This window comes from Eschrichtius robustus, chromosome 4, assembly GCF_028021215.1.
Source record: "Eschrichtius robustus isolate mEscRob2 chromosome 4, mEscRob2.pri, whole genome shotgun sequence".
In the NCBI taxonomy this organism is placed as follows: Eukaryota; Metazoa; Chordata; class Mammalia; order Artiodactyla; family Eschrichtiidae; genus Eschrichtius; species Eschrichtius robustus.
Window position 1 is genome coordinate 59812182 of NC_090827.1, and position 13879 is coordinate 59826060.

Below are 13879 nucleotides of genomic sequence, written 5' to 3' on the forward strand. Positions count from 1 at the left end.
TTTTTAGTATATTCACAAGGGTGTGCAACCACCAGCACTATACAATTCCAGAGCATTTTAATCAGCATTCCCCCCCCCCCCCCAAAAAAAACCACAACCTGTTAGCAGTCATTTCCATTCCCCCCTCCCACCAGCTCCTGGTAACCACGAATCTACTTTCTATCTCTATGGATTTGCCTATTCTGGACATCCATATAAATGGAATGAAATTCATATGAAATCATATAATATATGATCTTTTGTGTCTGGCTTCTTTTATTTAGTATAATGTTTAGAAGATTCATCCATGTTGTAGCATGTATCAGCACTTCATTCCTTTTTATGGCTGAGTAATATTCTATTGTATGGATATACCACACTTTGTTTATCCATTCTTCAGTTGATGAATATTTGGTTTATTTCTACTTTCTGGCTACTATGAATAATGCTGCAAATGAACATTTGTGTACAAGTTTTTGTATGACCATTAGATATAAACCTTGGAGTGGAATTCTCTTGGGTATATCCATAGGAGTAGAATTTTGGAGTCATCTGGCAACATTATGTTTAACTTTTTGAGGAACTGCCAAACTGTATTCCACAGCAAATGCAACATTTTACATTCTTACCAGCAATGTAGGAAGGCTCTAGTTTCTCCACATCTTCACTAACACTTGTTCTTTTCCTTTTTTTTTAAATTGCCATCCTCATGGGTATGAAGTTGTATCTCGTTGTGGTTTTGATTTGCATTTTTCTAATAACTGACAATATTGAGCATCTTTTCATGTACTTATTGGCTATTTTTATATTTTCTTTGGAGAAATGTCTCTTCAAATCCTTTGTCCATTATTTAATTGGGCTCATACTTTTTAAAACCATAAAGTAATAATATGGTTAATATGGGATTTAGCAAAATAGTTACTCTATTCCCTAGTTGTGGTTCAGTCTCATGAGGCAATTAGGCCCAACTAGGGTAGTTTCATAAAGATTAAATGTGTTAGTTACTGTATCAGTTAGGGTTGTCTAGAAAGACACAATCAATGGAGATCTATATATCTGTTGAGGAATTTATATTAAGGAACTGTCTTATGCACTTGTGGGTCCTGGCAAGTGGCAAGTCTGAAATCCATAGGACAGGCCGGCAGGCTGGAAGCCCAGGCAGGATTTCTAAGTTTCAGTCTTGAGGAGAGAACTCCTTTTTCTCCAGGAAACCTCAGACTTTGCTTTTAAAGGCTTCAACTGATTGAATGAGCCCACCCACATTATCAACAGTAATCTCCTTTACTGAAACCGAACTGATCACATCTACAAAATACAGCAACATCTAGAGTATTGTTTGATCAAACAACTGGGCACCATAGCCTAACCAAGTAAACACATGAAATGAACCATCACAGTTACCATCAATGACCATATTCACTTATTTTCAGAAAAATGGGACTAATGATGGAGACTATGTTTTTCTAACTGGAGAAGACAATTACCTTAACTTTTCCAAGATTGTGGAATGGAATGGAAAAACGTAAGTCTAATGATTTATTGGTGTAATTATTTTTTCAATTTTCATTTAATTGAACGTCCACTTCTGCTTTATTTCAAAAAAGTTTAGCACTATCATTTTTTGGATGAAAAATCTATAAATTTAAAAAATCTATAATTATGTAAAATATCCTATAATATAAATAATATAGTATAAATATGTAAAATTATTATCTTGTAAATCAAGATTGGGGTAAGGTACTTCACAAATTAAATATTAATGATAGGTAGGTTTCTCATGGGTAGTCATGAATCACAAGCCAATGAAAAGTTTTGCTCTTCCACTTAGTCATTGAATGATATGTAGCTGCAGCACAAATACTTCTCAAATCACTGCTTGTTCTGGGGGAAGGAGAGAGGTTCTCTTTTTTATTTAATTTAGTGATTCTGCATTGTTTGTGTATTTTTTTTAAGATGAAATACATTTGAGTTCAGCATTACAGCATTTCAAAATATTTTTAATGTTTATAATTTATAAACAAACTACCTCCAAATAGGGACTGAGGCAGCTTGCAATAAAGCCACACATAAAGCAGAATGATTTTTTTAAGTCATAGAAATTAGAAATCTTCGAGAGAAAAGGAGGCTAATTCTTCAGGAACTACGGTAAGAGGAATTTTGTTCTTGAACATTAAATTTACTTCGCAGCTTCCCAGAAATACAGGCAAGAAAACTGGCGTGGAATATTATCTGCACAACTTTTCTGTAAAGCAAAAACTGTTTTTGAATTTTAAGTTTACTTAAATTTTTTAAAACACACATATCCAGGTACATACACATACATTGGCGCATGCATGAGGGCACGCATGCGTGCACATACACACATTCCCAAGGATATAAGAACCCTAAAAGAATATGAGAAACTGGCAACAGTATTGCCTTTGGAGGGTTAACTAGATGACTGGGTACTGAGCTGGGAGGGGAATTTACTTGTAAACAGAATATAGCTGGATTTTGTTTTAAACCCAATCTGTTATTTTCTTTCCACATTTTCTTTCCATATTTTCTTTCTCCTTTTAATAGGAGAGTTTAATCCTTTTATATACATGTTGTAATTACTGATACATTTACGATGTAATGATACATTATTTGATATATTTAGACCTATTTTGACATTATTTTTCACCCTTAGCTGGTTTATATCTGTTCTACCCTTTGATTATATTTAACAGTTTTTTTTCTAACAGAATCTAAAGCTATCTATTATCTCTCTTCTTCAAATGAGACAATAACTTTACCCATTTCTTAATACCCACACCTTCTATGTTATTCTTGTCTACAACTTGTTTCACCTTCTTCGGAAGCCAAATATAAGTAAAATTTCATTATTTTTATAGTAAGTAATTAAATATACCAACATATTTTTTTAATTTATTATTATTTTTCCTCCTCACATCTTCCCCTTGGATTTAGTTTTCTTCTTGCTGAAGGTCATTAGGACAGTGGTTCTTAAACAGGGGCAATTTTGCTCTCTAGAGGACATTTGGTGATGCCTGGACACATTTTTGGTTGTCACAACTGGAGGTTGCTGCTGGCATCTACTGGGTAGAGACCTGGGATGCTGTTAAACATCCTTCAGTGTACAGAACAGTCCCCCACAAAGAATTAATCAGGCTCAAAATGTTACTAGGTTGGGAAACACTCTATCAGTAGTTCCTTGAGTGAGGCTCTGTGAGTGGTAACCTTTCTTAGACTTTAAAAATATCTTTATTGCACTTTCACTTGTTAATGGTTTTAGTTGGGTATAGAATTCTAGGTTGACAGTTCAACATTATGAAGATGTTACTCCACTGGCTTTTGATATCTATCTTCTTCCTTGGCCTTTCGCAGTTTTACTGCACTATATCTAGATTTGAATTTATTTTATTTATTCTATTTGGCCCTTGGGGCATACTTTCAATCCAAGGTCTAGTATCTTTCTTAAAATTTGGAAAACTGTCAGCAATTATCTCTTAAATTATTGCTCCTCTGTTATTCACTCTGTTCTCACTACCCTCCCACAAACTCCTATTAAATATTTATTGGAGCCTCTTGATACATTCTCTGTATCTTGATCCTTTAATTTTTAATCTTTCTGAGTTTATATTTGTATAAATTCCTTAGAGCGATCTTTCAGTTAGCCAGCTCTTTCCAACTACCCACAGTCTGGAGCTTATCCCTCTATGGAGTTTTTCTTTCAGAAAACTTTTTTCTTCTGAAGATTTCTCTTTTTCATTCTTTGGGTCTCTCTACTCTTATCTCATTCTTTTTTGTTTTTTTAAAATAATTTACCATTCTTTTTTATGGATGTTATTCTTTCATTTGTCTCTTTGAGGATACTAAACAACATATTTATTAGCCAGATTGTTCAGTTATTTTAATTTCTTCTCAAGTGAACTCATCTTATTGTTGATTTTGTTGCCTATCTCTTAGTATAAGTTTCTTTCATTAAAAAAAATGTTGACTTGCAGAATAATTATTTGGGAAGCCTGTTATCTATCCATCCATCCATTCAACCATCCATCCATCCATCCTCTCACCTCTCCCTAGGTAACGCTTTTGCAGTTGCCTCCATGTAGCCTACCTAGGAACCCCAATACCAGTACACATGGTGGGTCTCCACCTCACGATTACCCAGGGGTCATCACAGATCTGGCCAAAGAGTCAGCAGGCAGCTTGACTCAGGTTCTGGTTGTGAGGCTGTGTCTGGGGCTTTCTGCCTCCCAGCAACTCAGCTTTGCTTTCTTCAGCCTCTCTCGCTGACCAGAAAATCCCTGCCCCCAGATCCTGGTTTCACACCCTCGATGGACCACTTTTAATCCTCATTAACCTCAGGAGCTAGACTTGCAGATCTTCCTCCTGGCTTCCAGACCTGCAGCCCGGTGGGCGGGAGGTTGTAGCCCTACTCACCACTTGGCAGTTATCACCTTTCATTGTCTAGGGAGATGTTCTTTTGTGTTTGAGTAGGGTGTAGACCTTTTAGATGTTCTCTTTTTTGTTCTATCAACCACTGCTCTGGAAGATGTCCTCAACTCACGAACTTAGAAGGCCACCTTGACCAGAAGTTAGAAGAATTACTATTTATTGCCTGTCCTTTCCTGTCTTTTGCATTTTATACCATTTTCCAAGGAATTAATTTTTAAAAACCCGCTATCTCAACTGTGCTCTTAGTGAGCATAAAGTTGATTCAAGGTTAAACTTTCTTGTGACCCAAAAGAAATCCTCCCTTAGCTGTTTGGAGGGGGAGACAGTTAATGCTCTGTCACAAATATTATCTCCCTGCAATATCTGTCCAGGGCTCATCTGTCCACGGGCTGACTGTGAACAAAGCTACTGTAGATGCCAAATGGATCACTGCTTTAAGTAAGTGCATATTCCCAAACCTCTACGTGAGATACTCTGTTTTAGAGGAAGGGAAGAAAGGTTTTTGGCTGTTGCCTCTGTCAGAATTGATTGGGGATCGGGGGCCTGCTTTTCTGCCTTTTGATCCAGTCCCCAACCAATACCACCCTTGTGTCTGCGTGTGAATAAGATTCTGTGGGTAGCCAGCTCCTAGTTGGGTCTTGCAAAGTCCTGACCATTAAAAAAAAAAAAAAAATAGCCTGAAATCAAGTGTGACCCCCTGGACTCTTTCTTGTCTCCCAATGACAGGTCGCTTGACTGGTGGACAGCAGACGAGTGCAATATGATCAACGGGACAGACGGAGATTCTTTTCACCCATTAATCACCAAAGACGAAATCCTTTATGTCTTCCCATCTGATTTTTGCAGGTAAGAACTTGAAAAATAAGTTCTTTGACTGTAAGACCACCAAAACTGTGAGGAATATATATAGTCGCACTTATTCGGTGAGGATATGTATGCTTAGTGAGTGATCAACGATGATGGCATATTGAGAAACAGCGAAGTGTAGTGGTTCACAGCACTAACTCCAGAGCCCGGCTGTGTTGGTTTGAATACCAGCTCCACCACTTACAGCTGTGTGACCTTGGGAACATTATTTAACCAGTCTGTGCCTAACTTCCCTCATTTGTGAAATAAGGATAGAAAGAGTTGCCTACCTTGGGAGTTGTTTTGAGGACACACGAGTTACTTTGATAAAATACTCAGCCCAGGGCCTGTCACACTGTAAATAACATTAAATGTTAGCTGTTTGTTATTATAGTATGCTCTGTCAGGTGTGAAATTTGCCCTGGTCTTCTTCCGGTCAACAGGTGATCGCTCCATAGAAGGTAAAGAAAGCATACTGCGGTCCATGTTTCAGAGTTCATAGGTCTTTGCTGAGCTCTAACCTTCCCATTGATCCCATCTGCTCACGCGTGCCCCGCAATCTCTCCCTGTCTCCCACCTGCTGTTTCTCTCCAGACGCGCATGATGAAGTCCCCTCTGTGGCAGGAAGGCATCCTGCTCTGTGCCCTGATTCCCAGCTCCCCGTCACCACTGCTCCTTCTCCCGCCCTTCACCCTAAGACCGCTCAGCTGAGTGGCTGATCACACAGCCTCCCTTTCCTCTCCCACTCACTCCTGCAAGGCTTTTTGTGAGACTTCCCCTCCGTCAGAAGTAATCTAGTTGCCTCGGACGCTATGGAGTCAATATTCTCAAGGTCAGCTGTTCTTCTGGCTTTCATATCTCACACCATTGAGTACTTCCTCAGTCAGCCCTGCCAGAATCACTATAAATCTCCCTCTTCTCTTGCACTGAATCAGTCACCAAGTGGTATCCATCCTCCTCAGAAAGAGCTCTCCTTTCACTCCATCCCTGCTCTCTGTGCCACGGTGCAGACCCTTTCCAGCTTTCACATGGAATATCTCAGTCACCTTCCATCCAGCTGCTCTCTTCAGTCAATATTTGTGAAAGGACTGAAGGAAGAGAAAATACGTTTGAGTGCAATGGGTGAGACAAAGAAACTTCGGAGGGTAGTAGGAGGCTTATTAAAGATATGGCACAGAGGAAACTCATTCTTGTTTGGTACCACTACTTCTGAAGAGCCACTTGGCAATGCTTAGTAAAGCCAAAGACGTGCAAACCCCATGATTCCACACTTCTCTCCTCTGAGGGTTCCCTGACCTGAAGAACTCGTGTACATACATGAAGGAGATTTATACAGAAAAGTTCACTGCAACATGGATTGTAGTTAGGAAAAATTGGAAGTGTCAACGGAAATAATAAACAATCTATAATAGGAATAGAAAAGAGTTTTATTTGAGCCAAATGGAGGACTGTAGCCTAGGAGACACTGATTCAAGGAGCACTTGAATTGTGTTTTATCAGACTACAAAATGGGGGAGACGTACAAAGGCAAAAACCTCAAGGTTGCAGTTAGTTACATGAGTTGTTTATCAAGAATTATAACTGGAGCTGGCAAGAAGTAAGAGTGCTTGTTAAGCAAGGATTGGTTGGGATCTGAAATGGTTGCATAGTTACAAGGGGAGACCTTGAGACCATAAGGTTGCAGCTGGCCACTGCTAGCAGATACTGTTTTGAGAATGGCTAGTGGTGTCCTTGAGTTTGATGCAGTTCAGAAAATTCAAGTTCTCAGTGATGCAGGAATGTGTCTGAAACCACATCCGCAATGGCCACCCGGCTCCATCCTGAATGTGTGACCCACAATTACTCCATTTTGATTTTTAAACGCATTCTTTTCTTTAATGGTTAAAACAGATGTACAAGGCGTGTTTGACAGGCTATAAGAGAGGCTGTTCTCGTTAGCATAAAGTTTAAGTTAAATCATGTGTAAGCCAGAATAACTTCCCCGTATCTCGATATGTGAAAATTTCTTCCATCCAAAGAAATCTTTAAGTGCCTGTGAAAAGGAGAATGTAAATAAATAATGGGGCTTCCCTGGTGGTGCAGTGGTTAGGATTCTGCCTGCCAGTGCAGAGGCCATGGGTTCGAGCCCTGGTCCGGGAAGATCCCACATGCCATGGCACAACTAAGCCCGTGCGCCGCAACTACTGAGCCTGGGCTCTGTAGCCGCGAGCCACAGCTACTGAGCCCACGCGCTGCAACTGCTGAAGCCCGCGTACCTAGAGCCCGTACTCCACAACAAGAGAAGCCACCACAATGAGAAGCCCACACACCGCAATGAAGAGCAGCCCCTGCTCACCGCAACTAGAAGAAAGCCTGTGTGCAGCAACGAAGACCCATCACAGCCAAAAATTAAAGCAAACAAACAAAAAGTTTAAAAATAAATAAATAAATAAATAAATAATGGGGTATTTGTTTGATAGAATATCATATTAAAAGTAAAATATAACAACCAGAGCCATTACATTAATGCAATAAATCTTAAAAATATAATGTTGAAGGAAGAAGCAAATTGTAAAAGAGAATATGGTATACTGTTTATATAACATTTAGAAATAACAAACAGTGCCACAAGTTGTTTATGAATGTGCACGTAGGTGAAAGTATAAAGACCTGCATGGGAGTGATAAACCCCAAATTCAGGATAGCGGTTACCTCTGGGGATGCAGAGGACCAGAATCAGGAGTGTTAACGCAGAGAGCTTCAGTTGTATCCGTAAATATACATTTTATTTATCTAAGTGGTGTTTGTTATAAAAGGTACTTACCATAGTATTTTCTCTGTTTTTCTGTTTGCTTAAAATTTTCATGAAAAAATGCTATGGGGTGGGATGTGCAGTGGAAGGCAACTCCTGTTAGTCACAACCCAGCGAGAGATGTGTCCCACCTGTGCTTCAGAGATGAAAAAGTGAGGCCCCAAAAGCAGTTGCCCTCAGCCTTCAGACGCCTTCAGATGCAGGGCTGAAGGATCAGTTACCACAGTGTATGTGAAAAGTGCCTTGGCTGTCACTCAGGTGCTGTGCAAATAGAAGGGTGGTTAGTATCATAAGGGACACTGTTTGAAACTCTGTAACCACTGAAGGCAGAATGATGTTGAACACCGTTGAAATAAGTGACCTAGGCAAAATATGGAAACTATTTTTGTTTGGGGGAAATGGGTATCAAAGTATATATTCTAATCAAGTATCTGTCTAATGGGGCACTTTTCCAGGCCTTCAGAATCTACCGGGCCACACCCTTTGCCACCTTTTCTGCTTTTGCTTTGCCTCTGCCTCACCCTGTCTTCCTTTGCTTTGCTTCTGCTTCATGCATACTGGCATGTGTCCATGCTAGTCTAGACGACTCCTTTCTTTCAGCACAAATATCCATTCTAACTCATTTTCTTGATTTTCTACCACACATTATGTTTTTTTCTAAGCCTTGTTAAGATGTTAGCATAGCTGCTGCCTCTTAAACATCTTTCATTATAATCTGTCTCCTACTTTATTACACATTGAATGGGTTGAGCTCCTTTCAAGCTTTCTTTTGCCTCTTTATTTTCCACTTATCCTGTAAGCTTTTAGCCACGTTGTACCCAAGAACGGTTGGCTAACTCACTGATATGGTCAGATCATGCTGATGGGAGCTCACATTGACTTTTTATTCTTACTTCCTAACAGGTCAGTATATATAACTTTCAGTGACTTTGAGACCGTACAGGGACTGCCTGCCTTGAGGTATAAGGTGCCTGCAGAAATATTAGCCAATACCTCAGACAACGCTGGCTTCTGTATACCTAAAGGAAACTGCCTGGGCTCAGGAGTTTTGAATGTCAGCGTCTGCAAGAACGGTAAGAACTCAGAGAGGGGACATGGGCAGGAGGGTCTGGATGCAGGATTGGTGTTCTTCAACAAAGAATGTTGTCAGCCCAATAGAAAGAGCGATTTTGACCTTTCAAGAATAACGTTTTGTCAGAAACAGACTCACAGACATAGAAAACAGACTTATGGTTACCAAGGGGGAAAGCAGAGGGTATAAATTAGGAGTTTGGGATTAACAGATACAAATTACTATATATAAAATAAAATAGAACAAGGTCCTACTGTGTAGCACAGGGAACTATATTCAATATCTTGTAATAACGTATAAAGGAAGAGAATCTGAAAAAGAATATATATATATATATATGTATAACTGAGTCACTTTGCTGTACACCAGAAACGAACACAGCATTGTAAATCAACTGCAATTAATAAAAAAAGTTTTGTAACATGGCTATAGCATAGTTTTTTTTTTTTTAAAAAAAGCATTGGCTTTCCTGTAATGATTTTTATTCCTAGATTGCCATGTTATGTTTTTTCTGGGCAATAGTTTAAGAGTTTGTTTTTTTTTTCTTGAAACCAATCCAGGGCCAGGGTTTCTTAATGTCTGAGCTAATCTGCTCCTTTCCGTGAATGAGGTGGAATGATCAGGGGTGCAGCTGACAGAAACATTTTTTTCATCACGAGGACTAGTTTTTGCAATCATATGCTGCATAATATTCACAATAGCCTTGCTAGATAGACAGCCAGTAGCCTCTTTTCATAATTGTGGAAACGAGGGCTCAGAGAAGGAACAGGATTTTTATAAAATCCTTACCTCTGAGCAAATTCCTGCTAGAACTTAGGGTCTTCTCATATTTGTACTGTAATCTTTCTTAGGCTACAATTCTTGTTTAAAGTTTCTCTTGAGAAACTTTGTAACTCCTTTCTCTTGATTAAAGTTGTGCTTTTTTCCTGAATAATGTGCTAACTTTTGCCCCCTTGTCCATTTGGTTTGAAAATCTCCTTTTAGGATAACCCTCCCTTTCCTTGTCTGATGGGGTCATGGCTCCCAAGCCTGGCTTTGCATCAGAACTATCTGGAGAATCACTAAAAACATCTGTCCCAGGGCGCACCTGCTAGCACCCCAGTATCTGTAGTTTTAATGAGCTCCAGGTGATTCTCATGAAGGTGGTACCTGCGAGATTGGGAACCACTGTTCTGGGGAACACACACCCCTGACCTAGAGATCAGACCTCTCCTGCTGGCTCACTGGGGCATGGTCCTGAAATGGCACCTGCCCGCTCAACCCATGCTTCTGTGGCTCAAGGCACACATGTAGACACATTTTTCTTGTTGTTTTGTTAACAGTCTGCTTCCTCAAGAAGCTGATGTCAGAACCAACAGAAGGATTCTACTTTGCAACAGTCATACCTCTTGCTATAATCCTTTTCCTCTTGCCTGTCCTGTGTTCCCAGATGCGGACTGAAATATTACCCTTCAGGACTATCCTCAAGTGTTTTGCATTCCCCAGGGGAACATTCTGGCTAGTGGGATGAGTGAGCGTTCTGGAGTCAGGGGGATCTGGGATTGAATTCTGTTTGTTAGCAAATTGGCCACGTTGCTGAAGGAGGGTTCCAGACAGCAGTTTTCTCCTCTGTAAAATGGGGCTGATTATAACTTCCTTGGAGGGTTGTGTGAAGGTTAGAGATAATGTATGTAAAACACTCAGGACAGTGTCTGGCTTTATTAAGTCCTTAACAGATCTTTAAAAATACATTTTAAAGGTCAGTGTAGGAAATTCCCTGGCGGTCCAGTGGTTAGGACTCTGCCCACTCACTGCTGAGGGCCTGGGTTCAATCCCTGGTCAGGGAGCTAAGATCCCACAAGCCACGTGGTGTGGCAAAATAAATAAATAAATAAAGGTCAGTGTAGGTCACAAAGAAGGAAATCGTGTCTTTGTGAAACTGTGTAGCAACAGAGCGCAGAACTGTGTGTGTGACAAGTGAGGTGTCTGAGCCGTGGGCTGGAGGATATGTGAGCAGACTTAAACTACTTGCCGTTAAGCTAATCTCTCCCAAAATGTATTTTCCTGGCAGCAGTTATTGAGTCCCTCTCCTCTTTTCAAGAGCAAAATCTATCAATAGAATAGGTTTCCTTTAATAACTTTCTTCTCTATTTGTTCCTTAAAATGAATAGGAAATATTTTTTTTTAAAAAGGAAGGAAAAAAAAAAACACAGTGTCTTCCTGTGGGCAGACCTTGATCTAGTCAGAGGCTGCAGATGGCAGGACCAGGCAAAGTCTTAAAAAAATTCTGCATTGGGAATTCCCTGGCGGTCCAGTGGTTAGGGCTCCGTGCGTTCACTGCTGAGGGCCAGGGTTCAATCCCTGGTCGGGGAACTAAGATGCCGCAAGATGCCTATTTTGGGTAAAACATGAACAGAAAAGCAGAAAAATAAGGGGGAAAAAAGTCCATTTACTGGTAGAGAATCACAGTTGAAACAAGTGCTTTAAAATGAGCCGTCCCTTATTTGATCAGAACTCTGCCTCCATCGCCTGAAAGCTGGATGTCTTGGGGAAATTTTATAACTTCTCTGAACCTCCCTTTCCTCAAATGCAAAAGGAAGGAAATAGTTCTAACTTCATAGGGCTGCTGGGAACGTTAATTAAAATAATGTGTGTAAAGCATTTGTCTATTATAGGTTCAGCAAATGTTTGTTGAAGAATAAATGATTTAGCCAGGACTTCATTATCATATTATGATATAAAATAACGTAGGGGTAAATGAGATGTCAGCAGATGAAGTATAAATCCCAAGCTAGGAGATGTAGAATATACTTTTAGCCTGCCCCTCTCCCCGACCCAACTTTTCTGTGTATAGCTTTCCCCCCACTGAGGAACTGGATTTGTGGTCAGGAACTTTATATTCATCTTAGACTTTTAAGAACCTCACCATTCATTTCTGTTTTCCTCAAAATGCAGGTGCACCTATTATTATGTCTTTCCCACACTTCTACCAAGCAGATGAGAAGTTTGTTTCTGCCATAGAAGGCATGCACCCAAATAAGGAATATCATGAGACATTTGTGGACATTAATCCTGTGAGTACACATGTCTTCTTGGTTGAAAAACATACATTTTATTCTGTCTATACGGTGTTCACCAGCTTAGCCCTGGGTACCCTTGAGAAGTGTATTGTCTTCCTTTCGTTCACATATTCAAGTGGAGGGAGCTCAGCTCAGTGTGATGTGATGCAGAGTCTCATAGCCCTGTAATTAGAAGGCTGAGTTGTATGGAGCTAATACGCAGAAATATCGGCAAGCCCACTTTAACAAAAAAGCAACAGTGAAAGTCCCATCATTGGAAACAACTGGAATCGGACCCAGGTAACCTGGTCAGTCTTCTGTTGCCAAAAGACTGGGCCTGAACATACACACATTCCTCTCACTGGGCCACAGATCAGCAGGGTGAAGACATTCCTCCGTTTACTCGCTGCCAGGAACGTTTTGGTTGAAATTTAAATGTGTATATATTAGCTTCAGTCACTTTTGGCAAAACTCTTTATACAGGTGCTTTTGAGAGTTATTATATGACATCATTAATTTAAAAAGCTTCGAATATATACATACTCTAATCCCGTATTCATAGAGGAGAAAACCTAAAAACCATGTTGAAAGGCTGTGAGTATCATTTCACAATGTGAGGACCTTTTACTGTAGGGACTGAATTAAAGGTGAGATATCTTCATTCTTGGGATTTTGAACACATGCATGGGACAGTCACAGAAGAGCCAGCACATTCTTTGAGCACAGCAACTTATGGGCATTTCACTCTTAGCTGCACTCATTGCATTTATATTTGAGAAATCGGTGCTCTTATCGTTTTGTGAATAAGGTCAGGTGTGGTTTTCTCCCTTTTCTCTCTTAGCCATCAGTCAGTTCCCTTTCAGTAGCCAAACCACTTGTCACCAGGGTGAGGCACAGCCCCACCTGCTTGGTGCAAAAGGTGGTGTGGCCATGGGTGGACAATACTGCGTCTGTCCTCCGGGCTCTGTTGGGTGGGCCTGGCCATACGTGGGCACCATTCTCTGGCTGTGACCACGTCCTCCTTGTAGCACTCTGGCCCTCCGCCTGGATACCCAGACCCGACAGGGTATCTGCTGGATCTCCTTCCTGCCCGGGTTCTCTAGGACCTTGCTATTCAAAGTGACAGCATCCTGCCCAATCTCAGGCCCCACCCCAGACCTACCAAATCAGAATATGCATTTTAATAAGGTGCCCAAGGACTCGCATGCATAGTAAAGTGTGAGAAACATTGGTCTACCAGGCACCTAACACAATCCACAGTTCTCATTCTGGCCTGGGGAACAGTTTTCCCTCGTCCCACTCTGCCTAGCAAATGTGGCAGTGGCCGCCCTGTTTATCAGAACCACACAGAAATGGTGCTCTATTGACAAAAACTGTGTGTGTGGTTTTAATAAATCCTAATGTTTTCTTTCTACTTCTCTGATTCACAGTTGACTGGAATCATCCTGAGAGCAGCCAAGAGGTTCCAAATCAACGTTTATGTCAAAAAATTAGATGACTTTATGTAAGTTTTGCTTGTTTCTGCAGAGGCAGAGGGTGGTTTTGCTACATTGACTTTCTGGTGGGGTTGATGTCGAGAGGGGTACAGCCCACTTCTAAGTCTGTTCACCCTGCCCTTCAGGGATGAGGCACGATCAACATTGTCATGGGCAGCCTCGGTCTTGGAATTTACTTATTTTATTTAACCAAACACTTATAGAATGCTTTCCA

The 13879-nt window shown here is 40.6% G+C and overlaps 1 protein-coding gene across 1 annotated transcript in view; it reads left to right on the plus strand.

Annotated features, from left to right (window-relative positions):
• Positions 1-13879, plus strand: part of SCARB2 (scavenger receptor class B member 2) — a 66277-nt gene that overhangs the window by 46084 nt on the left and 6314 nt on the right. Inside the window, exons 5-9 of the mRNA XM_068542803.1 lie at positions 1410-1501; positions 5149-5268; positions 8963-9132; positions 12066-12184; positions 13600-13673. Coding sequence (XP_068398904.1) covers positions 1410-1501; positions 5149-5268; positions 8963-9132; positions 12066-12184; positions 13600-13673 — 575 coding nt within the window. The remainder of the gene's footprint in view (positions 1-1409; positions 1502-5148; positions 5269-8962; positions 9133-12065; positions 12185-13599; positions 13674-13879) is intronic.